General features: G+C 39.3%; 1 protein-coding gene and 1 long non-coding RNA gene across 27 annotated transcripts; one reads left to right on the top strand and one right to left on the bottom strand.

The window, feature by feature from the left end:
- Window positions 1-26,543, top strand: ZNF207 (zinc finger protein 207). 26 transcript variants are annotated; one of them, XR_014508041.1, is made up of 15 exons: window positions 1-220; window positions 4,369-4,495; window positions 4,984-5,122; window positions 6,504-6,674; window positions 7,550-7,625; window positions 9,721-9,821; window positions 11,785-11,945; window positions 12,738-12,827; window positions 14,107-14,349; window positions 14,889-15,051; window positions 15,272-15,455; window positions 15,683-15,762; window positions 19,288-19,342; window positions 23,789-23,853; window positions 26,275-26,543. XR_014508041.1 is itself a non-coding variant. In XM_083427692.1 (12 exons), the coding sequence occupies exons 1-11, from the start codon at window positions 180-182 to the stop codon at window positions 15,430-15,432; spliced, it is 1,473 nt and encodes a 490-aa protein (XP_083283818.1). In that variant the 5' UTR covers window positions 1-179; the 3' UTR covers window positions 15,433-15,455; window positions 15,683-16,123. The 26 variants fall into 26 exon arrangements, 5 of the variants coding, with proteins under 5 accessions (XP_083283818.1, XP_083283817.1, XP_083283819.1 ...); XR_014508044.1 differs by adding an exon at window positions 21,736-21,783 and having other exon boundaries at window positions 23,786-26,543; XR_014508050.1 differs by adding an exon at window positions 21,736-21,783 and having other exon boundaries at window positions 15,272-15,762; window positions 23,786-23,853.
- Window positions 6,713-13,215, bottom strand: LOC310671763. The gene is made up of 4 exons (XR_014508163.1): window positions 11,282-13,215; window positions 8,697-10,783; window positions 7,514-8,262; window positions 6,713-7,463 (listed from the first exon to the last, which is right to left on the bottom strand). It is a non-coding gene; the product is annotated as an uncharacterized lncRNA (long non-coding RNA).

The raw sequence follows: 26,543 nt of genomic DNA, 5'->3' as shown, positions 1-26,543 counted from the left end.
AGGAGAAGGAGGTGGACACGCGCCCGCGCACTGCATTCTGGGAATCCGAGGGTTCGGCCGGAGGGCGGCCATTTTGTGTCTCGCTGAGGAGAAGAGTGCGCGGGAGGACCCGGAGGTCGAGCTTCTCGTCGTTTTAATAGTTGTTGTTTTTCCTTAGTTAAGCCGCCGCCGCCGCCGTCATGGGACGGAAGAAGAAGAAGCAGTTGAAGCCTTGGTGCTGGTATCCTTTTTTCCTCTTGGCGGGCGGGTGGCCGGGAGGCTTCTCGAGCTTGAAGAGGAAGAGGTCGGGCGGCCTAGCCTGGCTTTTTCCCTTCCCTCAGGAGAGGGAAGGGACCCCCGGCGCCTACTTCCACTGGGCTTCGAAGCCAGCCTCTTTTCCTGACTCCACCTGCCCCCGCTCCCAATATCCACCTGGGCCAAATTCAAATAGCTCTCGAACCAACACAGAATTTCCATAGGGAACGGATTGGGTTTGTTTTCTTCTCCTGCCCTCTCGCGCGCCTCTGTTTGCCAACGTTTCAGTCGGCCGCTGCAGCTCTGCCCCGTTAAGGAAAACTTCCCTCAGCGTAGACATACCGGGTTGGCCACGGTTATCGGCCTGAAAAGCTTCAACTTGATTATCTCTGCCTTTAAAGACACAAAAGCAGGCCAGGTTGAGTGGTTGGGGTTTTATTTTTTGTGCTCCATGAGCCACCGGCTTCTCTCATATATTCCTCGGTGTTTTAGCAGACGATCCAAATTTTACCAGTTGATTCGGTTCTTATCAATTTCAGAGGCTATTTTCGAAGAAAGGGGTGTTCCGCATAAGTGTTGGTCTGCTGTCTTACTCCTATCCTCCACATCGGCTTTTCATGTATTCATAATGGGGACAATCCATACTCTTGGGCTTTGCCCTCTCCTCACACATCTCTCTCTCCCCCCCCCCCCATTTAGGTGTTTGTGATATGTTTTGCTTTGAGTAGTCATTATGTTTTGACCACGCAGTGAGTAATGTTTCTCCTGGGAAGATGTTTGAGGATGCATGAGAAAATATAGGAGAAAATTTGTCCGAGTCTTGTTTTTCTGAAATACATCATGTTGAAGTGTAGGTTGCTAAGTAGAAAGGGGGAGATACATTTTAGGTAGATCTGCCAGTTTTGTGCCTTTTCCTCAATAAATAATGGTGTCTTATGAAGAAAAAGGATATATTTGGGGGTATATAATAGTACTGTTGTTTTTAAATAAATTAGCCTTTTTGCTTGCATAAAGCCATTTGTGAAATTGTTTTGAAGTACTACATTAGAAATGAAAGGGAAGTGATTTATAGGAAATGTAGGTTACTTTAACTCTTGTAGAATATTAATCGACACTTATATCTGCTAAATATGATGTACGTGGTTTCCCCATTTTTATTTTCACGACCCTGTAAGGTAGGTTAGGCTAAGAGATGGTGACTGGCCCAAGGGCACCCATGACTAAGTAGGGGATTCTGACCCTCTAACCACTTCACCCCACTGGCTCTTTGAGACTAACCAAGCAGTCCCTGCAAGGGGCAGGGGGAGTCCTTGGCAGAGGAAGCATCACTTCATAAGCTCTGGTGGCTTGTACAGTGGTCCCTCAGGTTAAGTACGTAATTCGTTACGGAGGTAGGTTCTTAACCAGAAATTGTTCTTAAGCTGAAGCACCACTTTAGCTAATGAGGCCTCCTGCTGCCACTGCGCTTGCCGCTGCACGATTTCTGGTCTCATCCTGAGGCAAAGTTCTTAACCCGAGGTACTATTTCTGGGTTAGCGGAGTCTGTAACCTGAAGCATATGTAACTGAACTGTACAGTGAGGTACCACTGTATTGACAAAGACTATGTAAACACCACACGTTAACCCACACACCCCAAAAATGAATAATGGGAACTGGTAACTACAATTGCTAGAATTCTTTGGCGGGTAAATGTGTTTTAAATGAATGATGTGTACACAGCCATAAACAGAAGCAAGGGAATCAGAAGCTTTAGTTTGGAGCCCTTGTGTTGTATCTGGGCATCTTACAGTTCCAAGCCCTCCCCTGGTCCATCCCCTACTGCTTTTGGGACACCAGTGGTGAACAGATCTACTATTATTCTAGAGGTTCTCTGACAATGGTTCTCCTCCCTCTCTGCTGAGAGGAAGATCTGCGATATCCTGTAGCCTAGGAACACCCTCCTAGGGACCACATAATTTTGGTCCCTTATTAAATATTGATTATAATTTTATTTATACAGACTTTCCCATGAACACTTGCGTTCAACACTGCTCATGGTACCAAACCCACCCCCCATTTTAAATCATATCTAAAAACTGTTGACGTATAACCAATATACTAATCTCAGTATGACAGTTTGAACAGGAATACATAATAAAATGCAAGATCTGTTCAGTTAGAATAAGGTGTGTTTGGGGAAAATAAGGAAAGATTAGTGTGTGCATCCCTTGATCCAGAATAGCAAGTCAAATTAAACTTGATATTTGCCCTCTAAAACTATTTTATGGGCTCAAATTAACTGATTATATATAATGTATATTGTGACATTCTTGTGCCATAGCTCTACCTTCAGCACTCAAATCCCTTGTTATTAATTAGTATATTTCATACTTTTGTGAGTAGGGACTCTTTCTGGTCTCCAAGAAAGAGACTCGCAAAGACATTATTAGAGCTTGCAGCTTGGAAGGCTAACTGTAGCCCTATTTTGTGTTAGGACCAGTGTTAGAAGCAGAGATATGAAAGCTAGGAGCTAAATGGCACCCTAGACTTAGGTTATAGGTGCAACAACAGAATGTCTACGTGTGCTTTTTTATAACAAGAATACAAAGTTGAAAATGAATGAACTGCAGCTAAAATTCATGTTCATTTTTCACATGGTCTAGTCCTTCCCCTGCCCACCCCCCTAATATTCTTAAGAGGGTCTCTTATCCAGTCTTCAGAGAGTAGCTGGAAGTGGGGAGGCAGAAAAAGGTCCTCCTTTCCTTCCCCTCTGCAGTTTTAATCTGCAATCCTAGGTGCAGTACTGTGCCCAGAGCTCAGAAACTGCTCACACTAATGAAATTCCCTGTCGCAAAGTGCGCCTAGAACAATGGGAGTTTCGAACACTGGTTAGGAGGCAGTTGCCATCTGCAGCAAGAGTGGGCAGAAAGTAGCTCAACATTTACAGAATGATGTCTTGAGTGATTTGCAGTAGAGCGGCATGGGTTTCATTCCCAATTTCGCAGTAACAACAAAACTGCTTTCCTGCCTGATTAGGCTGCTGAAATCTAAACATTGATCAGAAATGGGTGTTTGAGTGCAAGAATTGTGAGCTCTGTTCACTTCTAATATTTAAAACAAATTTCTAAGCTCAGAATGTGATGAGAAGCACCCTTTTTGAATTTTAACTGTATCTCTTTTGTATCTACCAGAGCCAATTGCCACTGTCTCCCTGGTGAGGCATGATGCCAAGCATATAGAACCCCTCCCCTGATTTTGATGGTGCCTCAAAAGCTCTGCAAAACAAGACCTCTCCAGAAGAGAGATTTGATCAGTTCTCTTTGTTACATTAAGCTTTGTGGCAAATCATTCAAATCACTTTGTAACAGAATTGCTTCTTGTTACAAATAAGAGAAGGGATGCTTTTTTCTGTAACAGACATTTGGAAAAAGGCTCACTCTTCTGCCTGCTCAGAAGGCCAACAACATGACCTGAAATGTGGCAGAGCTAGGGTAGGGTGCACTTTATTTAATGGTTGGCAGCTGAGCCATAGCAGAGATTGTGGGTCCCTGAGCTTAATCCTCAGATTCACTATGTTGTGATTTCCATATCATTAATGAATCTGTATACCCAGGCATCCATTTCGCAGTCTTTGCTGCTGTGATTCGCAACACCCCTTCCTCTTAAAGACATATTTTTATAACTTTACTATGTTGTATAGTACGCATGGACAGATTTAATGCTTGTGGGATCTACTTTGGTATTTCAGTACAACCCCAAGATGCAAAATAGTTACAGGAGACGGGTGGAATCAGATGCAAAATAGGGGCCCAAGAGACATAGACCCACAACATTTCATTAGCCCGATATTAAGATAAGGTATAGATATCCGTATCAGTTACTACAGATCACTGCAAATTCTGATAGCCAATTTGAAAGGAGAAAGTAAGATCTTTTTTTTTTTTTTAGTGTTGAAACAAACATTTGAAATCTACTGTAAATTATCCAGTGATCTACTGGTAGGTCCCAATGTGCCTCCTGCCGACCCTCATTGTATATCCAATTACCAAAGAAATCAAAGTGTAATTAATACATTTTAAAGATCTGTAGCATTCCTTGAGAATAATTATTGTAACCTTTTTACTTCCATGCTTTCCTTAACAATGTGGCATAGGTATTGTAATAGGGATTTTGATGATGAGAAAATTCTTATTCAGCACCAAAAAGCAAAGCATTTTAAATGCCATATATGTCATAAGAAACTGTATACTGGACCTGGCTTAGCTATACACTGTATGCAGGTAAGTGCTCAGGTATATCCTTTTTTTCACATGGTGGTCTACTGAAAAGCAATGTGCTGTTGTTTTGTAATCATCTTCCATAATTTATGAGTATTCTAGATTTCAGAACCAGCTGCATTAATGAAAGCTCTTCTTTGGTTGGTCACGGTAGGCCATTAGACCTAGCCCTGCACTTGAGCTAACTAGAATATAGTAAACTGCCTTAGTTCAGATTATTTGTCCATTTAGCTCAGTGATCTATTTTGACTGGCAGCATTTCAGAGACTTTTGCCATCTCTGCTACCTTTCCTTTTAACTAGAAGTGTCAGGAATTCAATCTGATACATTCTGCATGCAAAACATGTGCTTTACCACTGGTTCAAGCATCCTTAAATCTAAGATTCTATAAGTGCTACAGAACTAAATTGTCTAAGTTTTTTTTTTAAAAAACCAACAACCATATTAGTAACTTACCATGGTTTGAACTTATATTTGCCTACTTTTCATAGGTACATAAAGAAACAATAGATGCTGTTCCAAATGCTATACCTGGAAGAACTGACATTGAACTGGAAATCTATGGTATGGAAGGCATTCCAGAAAAAGACATGGATGAAAGAAGAAGGCTACTTGAACAAAAAACTCAAGGTAAATTGAAATACTTCAGTATGGAAAGGGCTCAGTATCTAATTATCATGTTCTGATGAGTATCACCAGTGAGTGATTACTGTGAGCAACAGAGATGTAAATCTAGACATATAGGTATTATTTTATGGGTCTTTTAAATTGTTGTGACAGTAGGGTGCATATGGATTTTTTATGGATTGAAACTTAATGCTTGAAGATCAACTGTGGGACTCAGTATTGGGTCTAAAATGATATTGTTTGTTTTTGGAGTAAATCAATACACCTAATAATGGTTGTAAGCATAGGCTTGCCATACATCAGGAAAATTCTGGACATGTTGTGGTCTTTAGGTAAAAATGGCTTTGTGGAGATTTTCCCAAATCTTCAAAATGTGAGGGGAAACCCAGGTGTATGGCAATGTGATGGGGACAGTAGCGGAAACAGCTCCAAAAGCTTAAAATCACCATTTTAGGGGAGGTTTGTTCCCCAAAAAACTGAACAATTTAAGAAAAGCTCAACAAATTTGTGAGTGTCAGGAATTTTACTTTTTGAACAACCCTATTATAAGCACCTTATGTGTCCACCTTTTACAAAGTTGGTGGGATAGGTAGCTCAATGCCAGTGGAATTCTGGTCCAACTGAAATATATTGTGTCCTGTAGTTTCTGGCTTCCAGGTGGACAATTTTGTTTAAAATTGCTTTTTTGTTGAAAAAAGAGAGGAAACAATTTTACTGTGTTGCTGTGTGATCTTATTCTGCATTAGCTATTATTAATACTATGATTCTTATAACCAATTAATAAAATACCAAGAACCAGCAATATCACTAATCACATCATTCAGCACAGTTATTGATTATATATTCTGAAGAGAGAGGCATGCTGTCTTGAAAGGCTTAACCCTAAAAGGTGACATATATGTTAAAAAAAGAAAGAAATGTTATTTGTATATCCAGTGGAAGCTAAACCAGGCTATTTTATTCTCTTTGTAATGGCTGGTTATCAAGGTAATCATTGACATTTGTTTACTTTTTCAGACTAGCAGAAGACTCCGATACATCCAATAATTGGCATTTTTAGTGCTCGTTGCTGGTTCAGTTGCACTAAATACTCCCCAATTTAGGTTTTCTGACCCAAGTAGCAAATGATTGGATTGTGTAATGGATTCTAATTACCGTTTAAACAAATAAATGAATATTGTTTGTAATTGCTCTAAATGTTACTGAAAGAGTCATTAGATTAGGTTTAACCCTAGTCTCTACTGTTGAAAAGGAATATTTATGAGATTAAAAAGTATAAGGTGTCATTCCATTTTATTTGAAGCAAATTGCAGGTCGAGTGATCCAGGATGGAATGTGTTAAAGAGCAAATAATTTAACATCTGAATGTTAAAAACTCTTTTAGCAGAAAGCCAGAAAAAGAAACAACAAGATGATTCTGATGAATATGACGATGATGAATCTTCGGCTTCAACCTCATTTCAGGCACAGCCTGTGCAACCCCAGCAGGGATATATACCACCCATGGCACAGCCGGGTTTACCTCCTGTGCCAGGTGCACCAGGAATCCCTCCAGGTAGCTAGATGGAAATAGTGTGGTGATTGTCTTAGAAGTTGCTTCAGTAATGGGAAAACTTTAGTTGGAAACATTTTGTGAGGTGCTATTTTGAAATATAATGGGTACTTATAAACAATAATTAGTTGCTCCATACTGAATACAGTTTATGTTCTTCCAAATATTTGAGGGCTGCAAAACCAATCTTATTAGAGGGGGAAACTCTAAAATTGCCTTGAAAATATTTGATTGGAATTTTAGAAACGGCTCCAGTTCTGCTAGCTACCAGACAGCTTCACATCCCTGAAACTGTGGTTTCCATAATATGCAACCTGTGGTTTGGAATTTGGCTGCTCTTCCTTGAAAAGCTGTGCGTGGACATAAGCAAATGTGTAGAGAATTCTGGGGTATATTGACGGAGTTAGGAAAACAGATAGAAAACGTTGGTTATGCAACTTTATTTGTGACCGTGTAATGCCATCTTTTAACCAAGTTCTCTGGGTAGTTTGCAATACAATTCACAGGTCACAATTACATATTTCTCAAGTGGAAGCTATCAATCTCTAATGGTTTTTAACAATGGAAAGGGTGGCTTCTTTTTTAAACGTGACACATGGTACCCTTTGACTGAACTAGTAGTAGTCTTTTGTATTCATAAACATACTTTGCGCCATAATTTGGAGCAGCAGGTGTCTCAAATGGGAGAAGGGGAAAATCCCGTGGATAATATTAATGGATAATTTTCTATGTTGAACTTCTTTTATATTAAGGGAAAGGGTTCATCATCATTCGGAATATTTCTTTAGTGAACTAATCAATATTCTTACAAATCCTGTATTCATCAAAATATATTTGTGTACAGCATCAATAATCAACACACATTCTCTGGCTTTCAGGTATACCACCATTAATGGCAGGTGTTCCACCAATGATGCCTGGAATGCCCCCAGTGATGCCTGGAATGCCACCTGGGTAAATAAAAACAGTGGATTAATAGTGTAGTCCATGCCTAGACAAGCATGCTTCATTTTCAAATCTATCCTGAGTTTTTGGACTTTGAAGTTGCACACTAATTGTACAATGCTCTTCTTAAAATCAAGTCTTAACATTTCTGTCGGTGGGCAGGGATACTCCTTTTCTCTCTCTGTACCCTTCATTATGAATTCGTTCTTTTCCACACACTCAGCACTCCCATTCATACTTACTCTGTCTCACACCATCTGCATACATGCCTATGGCCCTGGTGTGCCAGACCCTTTCCCTTGCTGATCTGCATCTCCCTGGCAGAATCTCTTACCCAAACTGACTTTTCCCTGCTTTGTCATTCTCTCCTACTCCACCTCACCCCACACAGTTACTCCTTCCCCTCTCCACTCTTTTTCCTAGCTGAAGTATCCATTGTCTGCCTTTGCCACTCCCTCCGGAAGAGATAGAAACAACAGGAAGGTGTGCAGGCAAGCTCAGTTTCCAGTGTGACAGCTAGTGTCTGACTGAAAGACACAAGGCTTCTCTGGCTTATCTAGCAGCAGTTCTTTGCAGAACAAATGAAACCACAATGGGGCTGAGGGATGAGGTGGACCAGAAGGCAGCATCATGGGTTTGATATAGCCTCAAGGTACATAAATAACAACACCCTAGTAGTCCCAGGCCCTAAGGAAGTTAGATTGGCTTCAACCAGAGCCAGGGCCTTTTCAACTCTGGCTCCGGCCTGGTGGAACGCTCTGCCTCATGAGACCAGGGCCCTGCAGGATCTGATTTCTTTCCGCAGGCCTATAAGACAGAGTTGTTCCGCCTGGCCTTTGGCTTGGAGCCAATTTGATTCCCTCCCTCTCTTTCTTTTTTCTTTTCCTTCTCCTCCTCCGATGAGGCTACATTTTAATATTTTAATGTTCCATTATTTTAATGTTGTACTTTACTTTTGTTTTAAGTTGTAATCATTCATCTTGTTTTTATTATTGCTTGTAAGCCGCTCTGAGCCCGGCCTTAGCTGGGGAGGGCGGGGTATAAATAAAATATTATTATTATTATTATTATTATTATAGCCTGGACCTGGTTTCCTGCCCCCGTTCTACATGTTACTGATTCAGATGGTTCCCAAAACAATGTTGCCAATTTTCTTGGGCCATTAAGAACAACTTGGCACATACTGGAGTGGCTGGATGTTTTCCCAGTATCATTAGTTCTCTCCAGTGGTTTTGAATATGGCTTTCCAGTGTGGTTTTGGCAAAGGGGTCTGTCTGCTTTTTCATTTTTTTGAGTTGGAAATCTGATCTCCCACTCTGCTGCTGAGTTCTGCCTGCTTCCCACATCCATCTAAACAACTTTCCCAGGCATGGAGGGAGTGGTGAGTTCAGGCTACCGCATCATTGTGCACTTGGCTTCCCCTTCTGGCCTTAAGACAGAACAGTTGAATGGCATCCAAGCTGGTTTTCTACATGCCTTGAGTTATGGAATGTTTCAGACAGGTCTGCCATGGATAGCTACTGAAAGCTGGAACTTACATTTCTCAGTGGAAATCCTTGGATGTCCTTAATAACATTGTGTACCACAACCCTTCCCCTGTCTGGTGGTGCTCTGCAATGTTCTGCACTACAGTTCCCTTTGGGGAAGGGCTATAGCTCAATGGTAGAGCACATGTTTGCAAAAGGTTCCTGGTGTTTCCAAGTAGGGCTGGCCTGAAACTCTGAAGAGCAGCTGCCAGTCATTGTCAGCAACGCTGATCTAGATGGACCGGTGGAGTGACTTGGTATAAATCTGCTTCCTTTGTTTCCATCAGCCCCAGCCAGCTTGGCCAGTAATCAAAGGTGATGGGGAAATAAGAGTTCAAAACATATGGAGTGTAGCTTAACACCAAATCCGTTACTGTGTATGTTACTACTATGGAAATTCCAGTTTTGGTGTTTTATAGCTTCTGTTTTGGAAATATGATGTTTGGTCTCCTTTTTAAAAATAAATAAAAATTATTGTGTGTGAGAGAGAGAAATAAGGACCACAGCAAATTGGGGAAGGCTGCAACATTCTGATATGCATTCTTTATGGCCTTTACCATTTTCTTCATTCTTCATAGGATGATGCCAATGGGTGGCATGATGCCTCCAGGACCAGGAATCCCCCCTCTCATGCCTGGTATGCCACCAGGTAGGTCAGGAATGACGAATCCATACTGTGGTGAGAGTTACTTTATTTTGTTTTTGAACTGATCTGGAGTTGCTGTTACTGCTCTGCATAAAATGGTGCACTTTTTATAGGGTTTGAAAAAAATGGCACAGAAAAAAGTTTGCTCTATGTTATAATTCTCCTTTGGAACATTTTTTTTTGTTTTTAACCCCTCAATCTAGACATCTAGCATAACTGTATGGCATGGCAGAGGAACACTACAAAATGAAATTAGAGTTGATATAAAAAGTTCTTAGTGCAAATAATTTCGGGTGGCTCATACTTTGAAGTCTTTGCAGCTTTCACCTTGATTGTGACTGTTGGCATCACTTAATTTTATATCCACCGTTTAATCAATTTGTGAATAAAGATGCCATCTTGTTCTGGGGATGTGGTAAGAAAATAATTTCCTTTGATTATTCTTTAATTTTAATTTTTGCAAATATAACAGAGGAAGGTTAATTTTGCAGGCACAGCTAAGCCTGGATTTTTCCTGCCCCACCCCTGACGTCCTATAAGATGTTAGATATAGGGCAGGTGGTTATGGCTTGGCTGAAATGGCATCAAGGGGCCAAAGGGGAGGCCTGACAGGCCAAATTAGGCACATTGGCTGGCTATTCCCCACTTCTGTATTAATCACTTAAAAGTAATTTAAAAGGGTGGTTGGCCATAGCCCCATGAGCATCATTATCTAGTGGTGGTGGTTGGAGTCATTTGTTCTGCAAGGATGGGCAGGTGCTACTGCATTACGGTGGTATCTGAGGTTTCTGCAAGTGTGTGTCATCGTGGCATGGGACAAACTTTCTAAACTTCACTGTAATATGTTGGTTGTTGGGTTTTTTCCCACTGTCGGCAAAACCGTCTGAATTTTGCCTGGCTGGAAAGATGCCTACTGTACAAAGTTTGAGCCTTATTTATAGCTTTTACCTGTTGCCATGTCCACCATTGGCACGTGGCTACTGAAACTACTTCTTCTTCTTCTTCTTCTTCTTCTTATTATTATTATTATTATTATTATTATTTATACCCTGCCAAGGCCGGGCTTAGGGCAGCTAACAAGCAATAATAAAAACAAATTGAATGAATATAACTTAAAAAACAAGATTAAAATACAACATTAAAATATTGAAACATTAAAATATTAAAGTGCAGCCTCATCACAGGAGGAGAAGGAAAAAGGAAGAGGGGGAAGGAATCAAATTGGCTCCAAGCCAAAGGCCAGGCAGAACAACTCTGTCTTACAGGCCCTGCGGAAAGAAATCAGATCCTGCAGGGCCCTAGTCTCATGAGACAGAGTGTTCCACCAGGCCGGAGCCAGTGTTGAAAAGGCCCTGGCTCTGGTTGAAGCTAATCTAACTTCTTTAGGGCCTGGGACCTCTAGGGTGTTGCTATTTATGGACCTTAAGGTCCTCCGTGGGGCATACCAGGAGAGGCGGTCTCGTAGGTACGAGGGTCCCAGGCCGTAAAGTCACATAAAGGACTGACTTGACAAAGCAACGTGAATGTGCTGACGCTCAGAGAGAATCTCACAGCCACTTTGCTGCTGCTCCCCGCCCCCCATTCCTTTTGGCCACGCCAAAGATTTGGCTTACCTTTTTGCACAAATTTAGCCTTTGTCCTCACCAACCATGATGCACAAGCCGGAAGAGTAAAGCAAGCACATTCATACACCAATTCTTTAAGTTGCATGTTCAGAGCAGCAGCATTTGATCTGGCCTCAGGCCTTAAGTACATATGCACACACAACATAAAGATCATTTGTAAAAACTATTGCTACCAAAAAGTTGGATTATGCTCCTAATACTAGTTTACTATAACAGTTTTCGTAATTGTGGTTAGTTATGCCTTCTGTTGATTCCTAGCTGTTCTCTGTTATTTAATGGAATATTGTCCTGCCATTAAAAAAGAATTTAATAGGGACATGTTTTGATACTAAAGTCTTCAGAACATTACCATCAGAATAATTTTATTACAGGTATGCCACCACCTGTTGGTCCTCGTCCCGGTATGCCTCCGATGACACAAGCACAGCCTGTGAATGCTCAAGGTGTACTTAACAGACCTCCCGCTCCTGTTGTTGCAGCACCAACCCCTCAGCCTCCCGTTACTAAACCACTTTTTCCCAGTGCAGGACAAGTAAGTGTGTTTTACATCCTGATAGGAGGATTTTTAGACTGTGTTTATCCTATCCTATGTAAGTTGTAATAGTCACGCTGCAGGAACACCAGCACTCAAATCACTGGAGTTGTTAGACAGATTGCTTGGTATTTGCTCCTATCTTATGCTGGAATTACTAAACAAATGTAGTCTCAAAATGCAGGTTTGCTATTTGTACCTGCTGTCTTTCATGCTAAGGTACCATTTTATTTATTTTTGCAAAAGAATAAGTATGTTTTGATCTTTGTTACCAGGTGCTCAGGGCCATGTTTCCATGAACAACTTTTATAGCCATTGGAACATCCTTAAAATTATAAATTCATATTGTCATAAGGAGAAATCACAGTGAGTGAGCAGGAGCATGCTTCTGAAATGATTTTTTAAAAGATTATTCTGCCCTACAATGTTTATTTCGTAGTCAGCTAAAATAAACTTAATAAACTTAATCCTTCTCCTGAAAGATAAAGAAGTTATGCAGTAATGAAATAAAATGCACACATAGAGACATTTGAGAACCACTTGCTGTTTAACAGAATGGAATGGTCTGTTTGAGAGATACATGCTCTCCTGTTTCATTGGATTCATTGTAAATGAATAAGTCTTGTATGACTTCCAAGCATATTGCAGAGTCCTTCATAATGCGTTGTTGCATTTTGAACTTCTGCAGGGAAGAGACTCATTTACAACAGTCAATCCAAGATCCTTCCTATTGGTTATCTTTCACGCATATATTCGGAGACTGTTTACTGTTTCGTTTCTTTTATGCTACAGATGGGGACACCTGTCACAAGCTCAAGTACAACTGCATCCAATTCAGAACTGTCAGCACCTTCTAAAGCTCTGTTTCCTAGCACAGCACAAGTACGCAGGAAGTTGCAGTTTAAAATTGCTTTGCTGGTTAACCCTTTAGACCGTTATGTAAACATTAAAACATCTGCCTAAACATCTTCAGATAATTGAGGATTCCTGATTATGTTTAGCTATTAATCCTAATCTTAAATTGTTTGTATTTTTATTTTTTTACAAATTGTGCATAATATTTCGGTAATAGAAATAAACAAAAGATTCTACATTGTGGTTCTAAAGGGTTAAGAAGAGCATGAAAGCAGTTGAGTGCGTTTTAGTTGGCAGTGGTTTACTTGATGCATGGTTGTTTTTTTCTAGTTTATGCTGTTATTTTTTATGCATCATGATAAAAGTAAGGAAATTTCCAAACAAAAAATGCATCATGTCTTAAATCCCAACCTATCTTTGAAATTCAGTGGTGAGTGCAGAATCTGTGCTATTGCTTGTCAAAGCATTCTCTCATAAGTGAAACTAAGAGCTCCCGAAGTAAGAAAAACATGTAATTTGAAATTCAGTGATGAGTACAGAATTTGTGCTATTGCTTGTCAAAGCATTCTCTCATAAGTGAAACTAAGAGCCCCCGAAGTAAGAAAAACATGTAATTTGAAATTCAGTGATGAGTGCAGAATTTGTGCTATTGCTTGTCAAAGCATTCTCTCATAAGTGAAACTAAGAGCCCCCGAAGTAAGAAAAACATGTAATAGCTTCACAGTCATAGTAGGGTTCTATCTTACCCATTTGATGCAAATAAGGTTTTTGTAGTTTGTAGGAAAGGAAAGTAGTTCAGCACTATAAATTACTATTTGAAGTGTCTCAGAACTTCATTTTGTTTTTATGCAGAGAATGTTTTTAAATTCACCTGGTTGACCCACTAGCATTCTTAGAAGAAAAATCTTCCCATATATTCTAATTCTGTTTGAATGCTAACTTGCCTAATACTATTCTAAACCAGTAATTTCTAGATTGGCCTAATTACAAAAATAACATTTCTTAATAGATATGACTTACATTGAACATACTGTATGAAAAGATGAAAAAGGGACGGCAACAAATAGTTACCCAATTTGTCTTGCTTTTGTTGTGGTTTTTGATCTGCAACATCTCAGTTTTGTAATGTGTTTGTGTGTTGGGAAGCACTATTACTTTTTTCATCCCAGTTTGCTTTGTTATGTAATGGGGCTGAACTTTTACTTTATGCTAATCTAGCTGTGCAAACCGATTGTAATGCTACAGTGTTTAGAATTTTTCATTTTAAATAGCGTTGTCCTTATAGTTTAACTTTGTGTTTTTACAGGCTCAGTCAGCTGTTCCAGGTCCGGTTGGTACAGATTTCAAACCTTTGAATAATGCACCTGCAACTACCACCGAACCCCCCAAACCTACATTCCCTGCTTACACACAATCTACAGCTTCAACCACTAGTACAACAAACAGTACTGCAGCTAAGCCAGCTACTTCTATAACAAGTAAGCCTGCTACCCTTACGACAACCAGTGCAACCAGTAAGTTGATCCATCCAGATGAGGATATATCACTGGTAAGTTAAATAGGATTTCTCCTTGCTCCATAGTTGTGAGGAAATGATCAAACAGTTGTACCGTTTATGTGGCAGCTCTGCTTCCCACCTCTTCCCTCACCATTTAGTGCGTCTAACATGAATTATAGCAAATTTAGAATTGCTTTGTTTACTGTGGTATACTTCTCAGAGACCAATGCAGGTAGTGTTAAAATTCATGTCAGACTGCTTCATATTTATTGGTGTGCTTTATGAACCAGATTTTCAGACTACAGTATAATGGCACAATCCATAATAACTGAATAATCCCTAAATCCTGCTTTGAAAGTAGTAGAAAAAGTTAATGTAGAAGTAGAAATTGATAATGTAGCATTTTGTTATACCAGAATTTACATGCTATAATATGTATCTACGTAAGTTTGTAGATGAGATTTAATTGGTTGAGTAAGCCAATTTAAATATTCTTCATTGAATGTTACTTGAGCTGTACTTGTGTCTCAAACTGACCTTTGATTTGATCTCATATTGTTGAAATTCTCCCTGTATGTTTCCCTTCATAGGAAGAAAGAAGAGCACAGTTGCCTAAATATCAGCGTAACCTCCCTCGACCTGGGCAGGCATCCATGGGCAATCCACCAGTTGGACCAATGGGAGGTATGATGCCACCGCAGCCGGGAATGCCCCCCCAGCAACAAGGAATGAGACCTCCAATGCCACCCCATGGTAAAAACACACTTAAGCTTCTTGAAATCCTATACAATTTATGTATTACAATCCTCTACAATTTATGTATTTAATTATTTCGCAGCGTCTATGTGCTACTTGATTGTAATACGAGCTTGAAGCGATTTACAAAAATACACAGGTTGATTGCAGCCTAAATGCTTTACTAGCAGTAGTATTGCTTAAAGGTGTTTGTAAATTTGTTTTTTTACCTTCACAGGTCAGTATGGTGCTCATCACCAGGGCATGCCAGGATACCTTCCTGGTGCAATGCCTCCATATGGTCAAGGGCCCCCAATGGTGCCTCCTTATCAAGGTGGACCTCCTCGACCGCCAATGGGAATGAGACCGCCTGTAATGTCGCAAGGTGGCCGCTACTGATGCTACTGCAAACGCTCTAATAGGTTTGGAGATTAAACCTTTTCTCATCTTGTGCTGTTAATATAGCCAAGCTTCCATCAATTAAAACTTCGTTGTGACTTTTAGGGGAGGAAAAAAAAACTTTCCACATACAAGGAACTTTTTGGACATTCTTATTTTACATGGCAAAATTTGTTTAGAATAATAAAACAGGAACTTTCCCTGATGTTGCAATTTATACTGTATGGCTTCTTTTTCATGTTTCATCTAGGTTTTTAGAAGTGAAGTATAGTAAATATGGTTCGTTAAATTGTGAAGGCGCTGGAAATACATGAACGTACCATCTTAAAGGCAAGTTCTGTAACCTTACGTTGCTGTTCATAAAATCATGCCTTCACAGCACTTCAGGTGCTGTTGGACTTCATGTCCCCAACAATAGTTTGGTGAGGGCTTTTATTGTTACCATCTACTTGTACACTTAAGTCTGAACGTGTAACGATATTTAATGTATTTAGAGTTTCCTGTTGCAGGGTTTATAAAATTGACCTACTAAGTTCACGTGACTTCCTGTACTGTTAAACTTTATTGTAATAAAATGAAAGAAAAAAATTGTCTTTTTATTCATGACCAGCTGTGGACAACTGCCTGAAGGTTTGTACTGATGCATGCTATGGTAGTTTGTGGTATAATAAATACAGTTTTCCTGATGCTACATTGATATATTCTGAATTATTTGAACTTCAAAGTCACTACTTTAGCTGTATGCTGTAGCTGACTCCTGAACAAGTAAATAGACCTGTACACTTATTAAGCAGTTGCAACGAAGTCTTAGGCTTAAGAAGACATGTTTTTTTTCTCTGAATGGTGCGCTTTCTTAAGACTTCTTCATAGCTAGCTGGTTATGATACTGGTGTGCTCTTATGTTTCCTATGTGTAAATGTGCTTCTACTAAGAAAATGCTATTGTAGAGCACATTTTTTGGCCTTGCTTCAGTTCTTCCTCAGTTTAGAGACCTCAAGCTACTTAACCTAACATTTAAAAAAAAAAATTAAGAAAAGATTTCTCTTTATAAAGCTTAGGTGCAAGCATTGGCTTCTGTAATAAAGGTGGCCAAGCCGAGAGGGATTCACCATAAAACATAGGTTGCAAAATAACAGATTAATCTTAATCAATTGATCAATTAATCTCTATCTGGGCATAGCAAAAAGCAGTCTGGTTAAAAACTACAGCTGAAGCTGCCCTGTGGCGAGGTTTCAGCTGTGTCTTTAACTGGACTCTGTCCCATTTATAAAACCTAGCAGGAAAGAGGGTAAAATTATCACCTTGGATGACTGAGCAGTTGTTGCTCTCAAGGGGCATGATGTGTTTGGGAGGTTTTGCCCCAGCATTTTGAGCCTTGTTTCTTTATATGCAGTACAAACCAGATCTCTCTTTTATTGCTTTCTCTTGTTAGCAAGATAAGTATTTCCATGAGAGCTGGGAATAGCAAAACTCCTGTTCCTACTTCCATCAGTTGATTTATAAAGACAAATTCTGTTACTGTCATTTTTTGCACTCCACCCCTAGCTAATAGTAATATTGCATGTTAACAGCACCAATTTGTAAAGTAAAAACTATTTCCGATTTGCGTATGGTCTACTTCAGTCCTTTGCTTGGTCTCAAAAAACGTTATTATTCATGTTTGAAGTTCCTTTGCTGCTTTCTGTACATCCTCTTTTTATATTTTCGTAACTTTCAAAAATGCCCTGCCTTCCACTAGAAACTTTGGCTTTGTGATCTTCACTCATTGTTTTAAGTTGTTTTAGATTTTCATTTTGAGAAATTTATTTTGCTGGAGTACTGTGTATTAAATGTCTGAGCAGTGTTATTGGCACTTTGAATATGCTTTCTGTTGACTGGCTACCCATTTCCCCAAAAGGTACTTCAGAAATATGCAGCCATGTTCACTGTTTTATAATTACCGTATTTTTCGCTCTATAAGACGCACCAGACCACAAGACGCACCTAGTTTTTGGAGGAGGAAAACAAGAAAAAAAATATTCTGAATCTCAGAAGCCAGAACAGCAAGAGGGATCGCTGCGCAGCGAAAGCAGCAATCCCTCTTGCTGTTCTGGCTTCTGGGATAGCTGCGCAGCCTGCATTCGCTCCATAAGATGCACACACATTTCCCCTTACTCTTAGGAGGGAAAAAGTGAGTCCTATAGAGCAAAAAAATACGGTACTTCACCCCTGTAACTGTTCATTTATTTCCTTTTGCACTATTATGATGGCAATTGTGCAATTATACATACCTGTTGACCATTATCTGAAGAAGTTGTGCTTGTTTTTCTCATTCATGAAAACACATATCTGAAGTTTTCTTTGACATTACTGTCTCTATAGATCCCAGTACTAAAGAGGCAAACCATTTTGGCAATGGGCTTGCTTAAGCATGTGTTGGTAACTTTTCCTTAGTCTATGGCAAAATGAAGCACAATGATTCTTGTAACATGGTTCATGCCTAATGAGCCCATTAGCAAGCCTTTTGTAGCCCATACATTTAAAAGAACTAGTGTACAGTTTGTACTAGTTGCATCCAGACTCTCCTTCTGCTCACAGAAGAAAGAGAGATTAAGCAGAGGCTCCTGCTGGGCAGAGGGGTAGGCAAATCTCCTCTTCAGCCCCTGCACCACTTTCCACATGATGGAACGCTGGATCCAGTAGACAGAATTTTACTAATTTCTACTGTAGCCTTCTATTGCCCCTTTATATTACCTGGAGTGGCACAGGTTTCCCATCCCTGCTGTAGAGATTCACCTGTGCTGTACGCTTGGGTTAGAGATAACGAATCCCCCCCCCCCCCTCACTGGAGGCAGGCATTCTGAAGCCCGTAGTCCCCTCCATCTTCTAGATAGAAGCTGTTGAAATCTATTTGCTCTCAGTGGAAGAGTGCCAATCAGTTTCCGTCTTGCTTCCACTGAGAGACAGGGTGCTCTTGGAGGTGCAAGGGAACGGCTTATTATTATTTTCAGCATATATTCAAGGCCTTTATGTTGAGCTTTCTGAAAATTCTGAATACAAGCTGGTTTTTAGAATAAAAACTTCCATAGGTGTTGCTAATCCATAGGCTGGGGTCATTCATACATGTAAGCAAACCATGGTCAGTTATGAGAATGAATCTCGAGTCTCTTGTGATTTCCTCCATTCCTTCTCTTTTGTGCCCACAACGAAGGAACAAAAAACTTAGTTCCTTGTGATATCTGAACATGGGGAACTGTTACTTGTTTACAGTATTTGTAATAAGAAGTGATGATCCAACCATGGTTTTGAGTTAATTGAAAGTAGAAGCTTTTTATCTCCTTGAGAGTCACAGAAGCAGTAGGGTGCACAAAAGCCCATGGCTCACTCTCCAAATTGGAGACCATAGTTTCTTGCTACATCTGAACTTGGCCATTATGGAAAGGAATTTTGATACTTTAACAAATTCGTACCTCTGACATTAAAAAAAAGATTTATGTAATACAGTTGTCTTAATAATTGTACTGGTCTAACTACTATGCAAGAGTGATGTAAAATTTCTGAACAGCAGATTCGTTTTTTTACATTTTTCACTTTTACTGCATTAGTTCAGAATATTTTATCACTTGGAGGGGAAACACCCACTTTCTACTGAGTGTCATATAGCACTGGTCAAGCTGGAAGGTGAGCACTCTAGTTGGGGTTTTTCCCCTATACATTAATTCTGGTTTACAGATTCCATATCTGATTTGTGTGGGGCTTAAAAGTTGAGACCAAATCTTTGCTTGATCATTGGAATTTTGTTAATTTTGATTGCATGTATTTTTAACTTAATTGGGTTGTGTTTTTCTAAAATTTAAATTTTTCTTCTTCCTATAGCCCTGCCATAGGACAGGCTGAGGCAGAGTCTCAGTGTTGCCCTGTTCAGTCTGAGGCAAGTGGGATTTATTTTATTCATTCTAGGGGCTTTCACAGCTTTATAGCTGTTGGATATTCATGTCCCCAAACTTGCAGCAAGTTTGGTGAAGGCTCCTATCTTTAATTTAATTTAGGATTTTTATAATCTTTTGATGGGCTCTATATTAATATTGATACTCTGACTTTAGTGCTTAAATTTATTGTTGTTAGCAGTCAGAAATCTTAAAATGAGTCAAAACATATCCTGTTCAATTGTTAATCCCTCCATTACCTTACCCGCTGAAACTTGGTGTAGCGATGCCATATTTTAACAGCAAGATGACTGCCGTTGAAATGGTGCTGTGAATTTTAAAAATCCAGGAGTTTTGTTGGCTGTGTTTAGTATTGTTAAGAAAATGCCTGTGTTGAAATCAGTTTTTCTCCACTGATACACACCTCTGCAGTTGGGGGTCAGTGACATCAACCTAACAGAAATGTACCTGAAACAATTACCTTATCATTAAATATGTTATCTGTCATAAGTTAATATTAATGTAGAGCCCACAGAGTGGAGAAAAATGCAGTTGTGAGTTTCATAAGATGAACAAGTGAGATAAATGTTTAGTAGGAAAAATTCTTTCAACAGCCTGATTTTAAGGGTAAACAACTTGCCATATTTATGTGCACTGGAACATAATGAGCATAGACATTTAGGTATTCCTAGTGTAAGCAATTTTCCATATACAGTGGTGCCCCGCAAGACGAATGCCTCGCAAGACGGAAAACCCGCTAGACGAAAGGGTTTTCCGTTTTGGAGGTGCTTTGCAGGACGAATTTGCTATGGGCTTGCTTCGCAAGACGAAAATGTCTTGCGATTCCTGGGGGTTTTTCCCCGCTCCCTACCCCCTTTTTCTAAGGCACTAAGCTGCTAATAGCCTTTTAGCAGCTAATCCGCTAATCCCTTAAGCCGCTAATAGCCGCTAAACCGCTAATAGCGCTAATCCACTAATGGGCTTGCTTCGCAAGACGAAAAAACCGCTAGACGAAGAGACTCACGGAACGGATTCTTTTCGTCTTGCGAGGCACCACTGTATTATGCACAGAACATAAAGCAAACGTTTAGGGGTTTTGGTGCCATTTGAATCCTTCCTTAGAAAATGTATTGCTAGACTCATGTGAAAACACATGCATTACTTTAAAAGAAAGATTTAAAATTATGAGGAAAGCTGCTGATAAAAGATTTCCAAGAATACTTGAGAATCTACTTCTATCCGCAGCTCTTGCAACAGATCTAGTTTTCGTTTGAGAGAGTTTGAAGCTTTCACAAGGCACCTAGATTTTCTGGGTGGTCCCTTCAGTTTGCACTTGCAGAGCCTCAAACTGCTTCTTAAACACTTGCTTAGTTTTTTAAGAGTTTGGGAATTTGGTGCGAGAGGCTGTTTTCCCTTAATTCAAGGGATGGCCCTCCATAAGTTGTTGGGCTCCAAATCTCATCAGCACCCAGCCACTATTGTCAGTGATCAAGGCTTGCATGAGTTTCTGTCCAGCGTCATTTGGAGGGCTAAAAGTTCTCCATCCCTGCCTTACACAGTCCTCTCACCCAATCCTCAAAGTGCTTTTCCAAATTCAAGTGTCAATTTCTTTTCTGTGGCATCTACTAGCTCTGGCTGTAACTCATGTTTTCGTGGTTGCAGTTTTAAAACGCTAACTTAGAATTACCTCTGTCGTAATACCTAAGCAATGCAATCAGCTGCCTGTCACTTCTCTCACATGCATGCAGAACCCTCTGCAAGCTTCTCATTTTCTCGAGAAATTGTAATCCAGAGTCAAGTTCACTGTGACTACCTCACATCTGAACGTAAACTGCATTCAAATCCTCAATTCAGTGTATTGTCATTGTGTGTGACGTGACTCTTGACAATTAATGGTGAAGATGGACTCCGCACTGAAGATGGAAAATAGCAATCAGCGTTTCTTCTACAATGTCCTCTGCTCTTGAGATCTGCTTTTTTCAATGTTTTCCCACCCCCCTTGGTCAATAGCCAATTTATTGAAACATGCTTTGTTTGGAGGGACTTGAAATAGAAGGGTTGTATTCATGGCTTCTGTTATCTTTTTGAGTATCCACTAGCAAATAGCTTGGGTGTTAGAATGCCTTTACTGTCACCCTGTAATAAAATAGACTAAATAAACGAGTGCCTTGATCCAGTTGCATGATTTTAGACAGGAATCACTTGATAAGAGAGAACATGTTTAGCTTTGAATATCCCCTTCATCCAATCTGAGCCTTATTTTTTTTTTTTACACTTCTCCAGCTGTCCTACAATCACATTTTCTAGCATATACCTAATGTAACTTTATGGTTTATGAAGAACTGAGAGATACTAGGATTTTGTACAAATGTATGTGCCTATTTCTTTATAATTACAGAGCAACCTAAAAGTCGGTATGAATGTACTGTAAAGGAGATCCAAACAGGTTTCATTGCTTTCCTTGGCTACAACTTTCTAAATTTTGGCTTTAGTTTAGAAATTCCTCTACCTGGAGTACACCTACTGTATTTTCAGGACTTCACTAGTAGTCTCAGGTGGTTCTTGGGGCATTGTGCTTCATTCATTTTGATCTCTTGAAGTGAGACGCACGACCAAGTTGAACTTTAAAAAAATAAATTTAGAATTAAGATTTAAATTGCAATTCTGAATTGCACTTCGCCCAGATTTTAATTTTTTTCTGCCATCACAGAACTTCAAAATGCTACCCAGACTCTCGCATTGAAAAAGAAGTTTTGGGATTTTGTACATTACCAATTCAAAGGAAAACTGCCGTCATTGCTTACATAGTATTCGGTCCCCACCCCCAGTTTCCCTTTAAGAGCTCTTGTGCCAAATTGTCAAATTGATTTTTCAGTAAAGAAGTCGATAAGCAGCAATTTGAGAGTTCTCTGAGGCCCCAGCAGAGTGGAAATACTTTAGATAAGTTTGTGTACATCCATATGTCATGCAGAGTCATGTCTTAATTTGAAGTACTCCGACTTGACTAAAGTGTATTCAAGTAGATACAAGTAGTTAAATCCAAACTAAAGATCATTTTGTGCCATAGGCATACACTTGACTTAATTATACTTACAGTTCTGGCAACTGTAAGGTGGCATTAATTATGGCCACTCTTGCTAGTATTAGTTTTGTTTCAGTTTTAACTGAGGCAACACTACTTGCTTTAAAATTATATGCATCTGAATCTTTCGATGGATGTTTATTGTTAAATGAAACCACACAATCACTTCACATCTTTTTTATAATAAAACATTTAATATATAATTCAGTCCATATTGCTTGTTGACCACTGTGACTCGTAAATTTATAAAATATTTGATCACAGAATAATGTCAATTTCAGGAATCTTGTTGGGTAACGCAATAGCTCAGTCAGTAGAGCATGAGACTCCTAACTGCAGGGGTGTGGCTTGGAGCCCCATGTTAGGCAGATGATTCCTGTATTGCATGGGTTGGACTAGGTGACCCTTGTCCTTTCTAACTTTACACATGGTTACATTGTCAGTGCCAGCAATTAAATGTGAAGTAACTTGCTAGAACAGAGAGAAATAGTATTGCACAACATTGCAAGTGCTTTTTTTTTTAGGTTTCAAGCTGCTTTTGGGTTTTTGAGAGATCATACATTTTGGGCATTTCCTATTCTGAACTTTCGTAGTCTGTTTTGGTCAACTTAACCATTTGTTGTCCTGGGAAGCATACTTAAGAGAGTCATGCTGAAATGGGGAACGGGGGACGGGACGGGACGACGACACTCAACAAAGAATCTCACTTCCATTCTTTTTGGCCTACTGAGTCTGCGCTGCCAAGCTCATAGATTGGAATGTCTCACTGCATTATTTCCATACCTTGTTCAGATAACGTATTTGCAGTGGAGCATTCTTGCCAGTGTCTGGCAAGACTAAATAAGATGTTCCCTTAATTAAAAATAAATGTGAAGACACAAAAATGTCTTCACTAAAATAGCAGTTTTGAATCACTGATGTGTGCCTGGCAAGCACTGTTTTCAAAATGTCACACCTCTACTTCACACAACAGTTGCCAAAAGTTAGGAGTCAAAGTTCAGTATAAATTTTACCCTTGTGCATAATTTTAAGAATAGTCAACTCAGCTAACATAAAATATTTTATAATCCTTTAGGAATTCAGTCAGCTTTCTTGGACTGTTAGTAGTAATACAAGTACAGGGCTTTCCAGTTCATTTTCACTGATACCCTTGAAAGAACGCTACATTTTTTTTTTTGGCAACTTGCACTGTAACCCTTTAACATTTGAATTGGTTCAACAAGTATATTTCAGAGTTCAGTTTGACGGACTACTTAGGAGTTAACAGTTGCTATAAAAAAGTGCAAGAATTTTGGTTTGTGTTTCGAAATTTAAAACTATGAGTTAAGCTTTTTGGTTTAATATAATTTGTGTTTTTGTTGACTAGCAGCAGAATTTCAGCATTTGCTACTTACTGGTAGAGAAGAAAAAAATCCCACAGCACTGCCAGTACAGGTTAGTTTAATCTGTAAGTACCTGATGTTTGTTTGAAATCCTGTACTACAAATGCCATCTTAGTATGTGAGGATGGAGCCATAAGTTATCTGGAGAGGGTTGCATCTTACTACACCTAAAAGGGATAAATATTCACAGGCTCCGATTAAGAAAGGGAAGGGGAATTACAATAAATAACCAATTTGGGTTTAGTGTATCATGTGGTGGCATTCCAGTCAGGGATCCAGTAATGCACTTTTTTTCTAACTGGGAAATCATTTGACTAAGGTTGATTGGAAAATAACCTCAATCACATCTGGGGTGAATGGGTGTTTATGCTATTAACAAAACAAGAGTAATTAAATATTCTGATTCTTTCTTCTTAGCAGTCCTTACAAACACCCATCAGCACAACTTTGTTAACTGATGAGCACATCTTTTGTGATGGGCATTATTGATACGAAATGCTGTGTCCTCTGAAACCCTTGAATCTCAACACTTTAAAGCCAAGATAATTTTCTTAGGCAGTCCCTTCTCACTTAAGTGGGTTCTGAATATTCAGTGTACTTTGGTTATTTCTTAAAGTCGACTATGCATTTCTGTAGTGCTGCTGTTTTGCTTAAACTGGTGGTTTGTGCAAAAATGTAGTTGCATCTTAATTAGAACTGCATGTTTCTGTATCTTTAATTTTCTGCTGCCATGTTTACTAGCCAACTTAATTTGGTAACATGCTTTTAAAAACCTGCTCTCAAAGTGGCAAACTAAAGCTGTTGGCAGTCATTCGAGCATTTTAAGTAAATAAAGTTGAGAGGTGGTCACAGCCCTGACACAGAAATATCAGCTTCTCCCACCAACTCCAGGTAAATCTATTGCTTTATTGATTGCTTCAACAATATGAGACTGCTGCTGCCTCTGTGCCATTGCAGTCTCTCTCTTAATGCCACCTTATATTCATGTTCAGCAATCCTGAAACTTCTCTTTAGAATTGCCAAAATCTCCTTGGAGCAGCTTTAGAATGCTTCTTAAGACCTCCTTGTTTTGAGCTGGGCTTGTTGGCTTAGAGTTAAGCTAGCACAGGGTTACTGGTCTCCTACATTTTAGTTTGATCGAAAAAAATCCAGCTAATTGGTTCATTCTGTGGTATTGGGTGTGTTACGGCATAAAAAGCCTTTGGATTGGGGAGTAGGCTACAACTAAAAATAATATTTTGTGATCAGCATGAGAAAACAAAGCTATGTATCATGCCTACCAATTTGTGGATAATGAAAATGCTTCTTAAAACTACAACAGATGTGGAAATTTAAATCTAGCTGCATTTCATAGTAAAGGTTGAAGAACCCAGAAGAACAAGTAGTCGCTGTAACCATTCAATATATGAATCAAGAGTGTTGTTTAGAATGTCTTGGTCCCTTGTTTTTCTAGTATTTCTCAGTCCCATTTCTCTAGTGGTCAATATATAGTATTTTATAAGGATGACAATCTTAAATCTGCCAGCTCTGTACAGTTCAGGTTATTTTGGGGCAGTGGGCAAGTGGGCAGAAGAAACAAAACTGAAACCCAACCGCTACTGTTGGCATTCAGTAGTTCAGCCACAAGAATTGAGTTGACCTAGGCATCATGTTAAAAATTTTGAGTTGCCAAAAATTAATTCACCTGCAAGAGAAACTATGAACATTAAGAACCTGCCATTCATTTAGGAGACTCTTTTTTTTTTAGAACACATCCTGTCTTACTTACTGTGCTTGTATTGAAAATAAGGGTATCTTGTGAACATAATTAAAATTTTGATAGTTTCTGTGTCTTAACTTTCCTTCTGTGCCCTTTACTTTCCTTTATACTAGGGAAAGTTAATACTTAAAACTAGTTTGTTGATTAGTAAGATAACCTGGTAATGCAGTTGTCACTGAAATCCCAAACTACATAGACACCTAATCATATGATTATCCCCAAGTGATTTGTACAGGGCTCAGATATGCCAGGGAAACACCTAATTCTTAAGGTGTGTGGTAGGATATGCTGCTTCACACAAGCACAACACTACACAAAGAGTGGCAAATGCAGTTTAGAACCCTAGCACAAGGAGTATCACCAGGATCATATTTATTTCTCCTCTGACTTGTGGATGTAGCTTCTATTTCAAGCAATGCCTTAATGCTGACTAGATCATTGCTACTTGGTATAAACTGGTTAACCAAATCTAAATGGCTTTGATCATGCACAGCAAGCTTGAATTTTCTGGAGGGACACACTAAACACTTGGGCCTGTTGACATATTGGATTGCATTTATATTTGTAAACAGCTCTACATAGTATGAAGCAGCTGGCTTTTGTCCTGCTTATTGCTGTGCAGCTGGAGTGACCTAAGTGGAATATGTTTTCAGTTCCAAATACTGTAACAGATCCTGTGATCTTACTCTGATCATATGAAAACAACTTGTATAGTCCTGCAGACACCAGGAGAACCAGAAAGTGAGGGAACGTATTTCTGATCTGGCAACTTGGTAAGTATCTAGCCTCTTCAATGTTTTTTGTTGGTGATAAAAAATAATCTGTATTTCATTCATGTAGCATTTCCCTGATGAATGGCATAAAGATGGGGACGGACAACTCGCTTATATGCTTTTGATTAAAATTATACAAATAGCATTATCGGATGTACACTTAAGTAAAGCTGTGTATCTTTCATTCATTAAACTTTGAACCAGAGTTAA

This window comes from Podarcis tiliguerta (assembly GCF_965153285.1).
Source record: "Podarcis tiliguerta genome assembly, chromosome: 2".
In the NCBI taxonomy this organism is placed as follows: Eukaryota; Metazoa; Chordata; class Lepidosauria; order Squamata; family Lacertidae; genus Podarcis; species Podarcis tiliguerta.
This window is presented reverse-complemented; position numbering and strand designations above follow the sequence as displayed.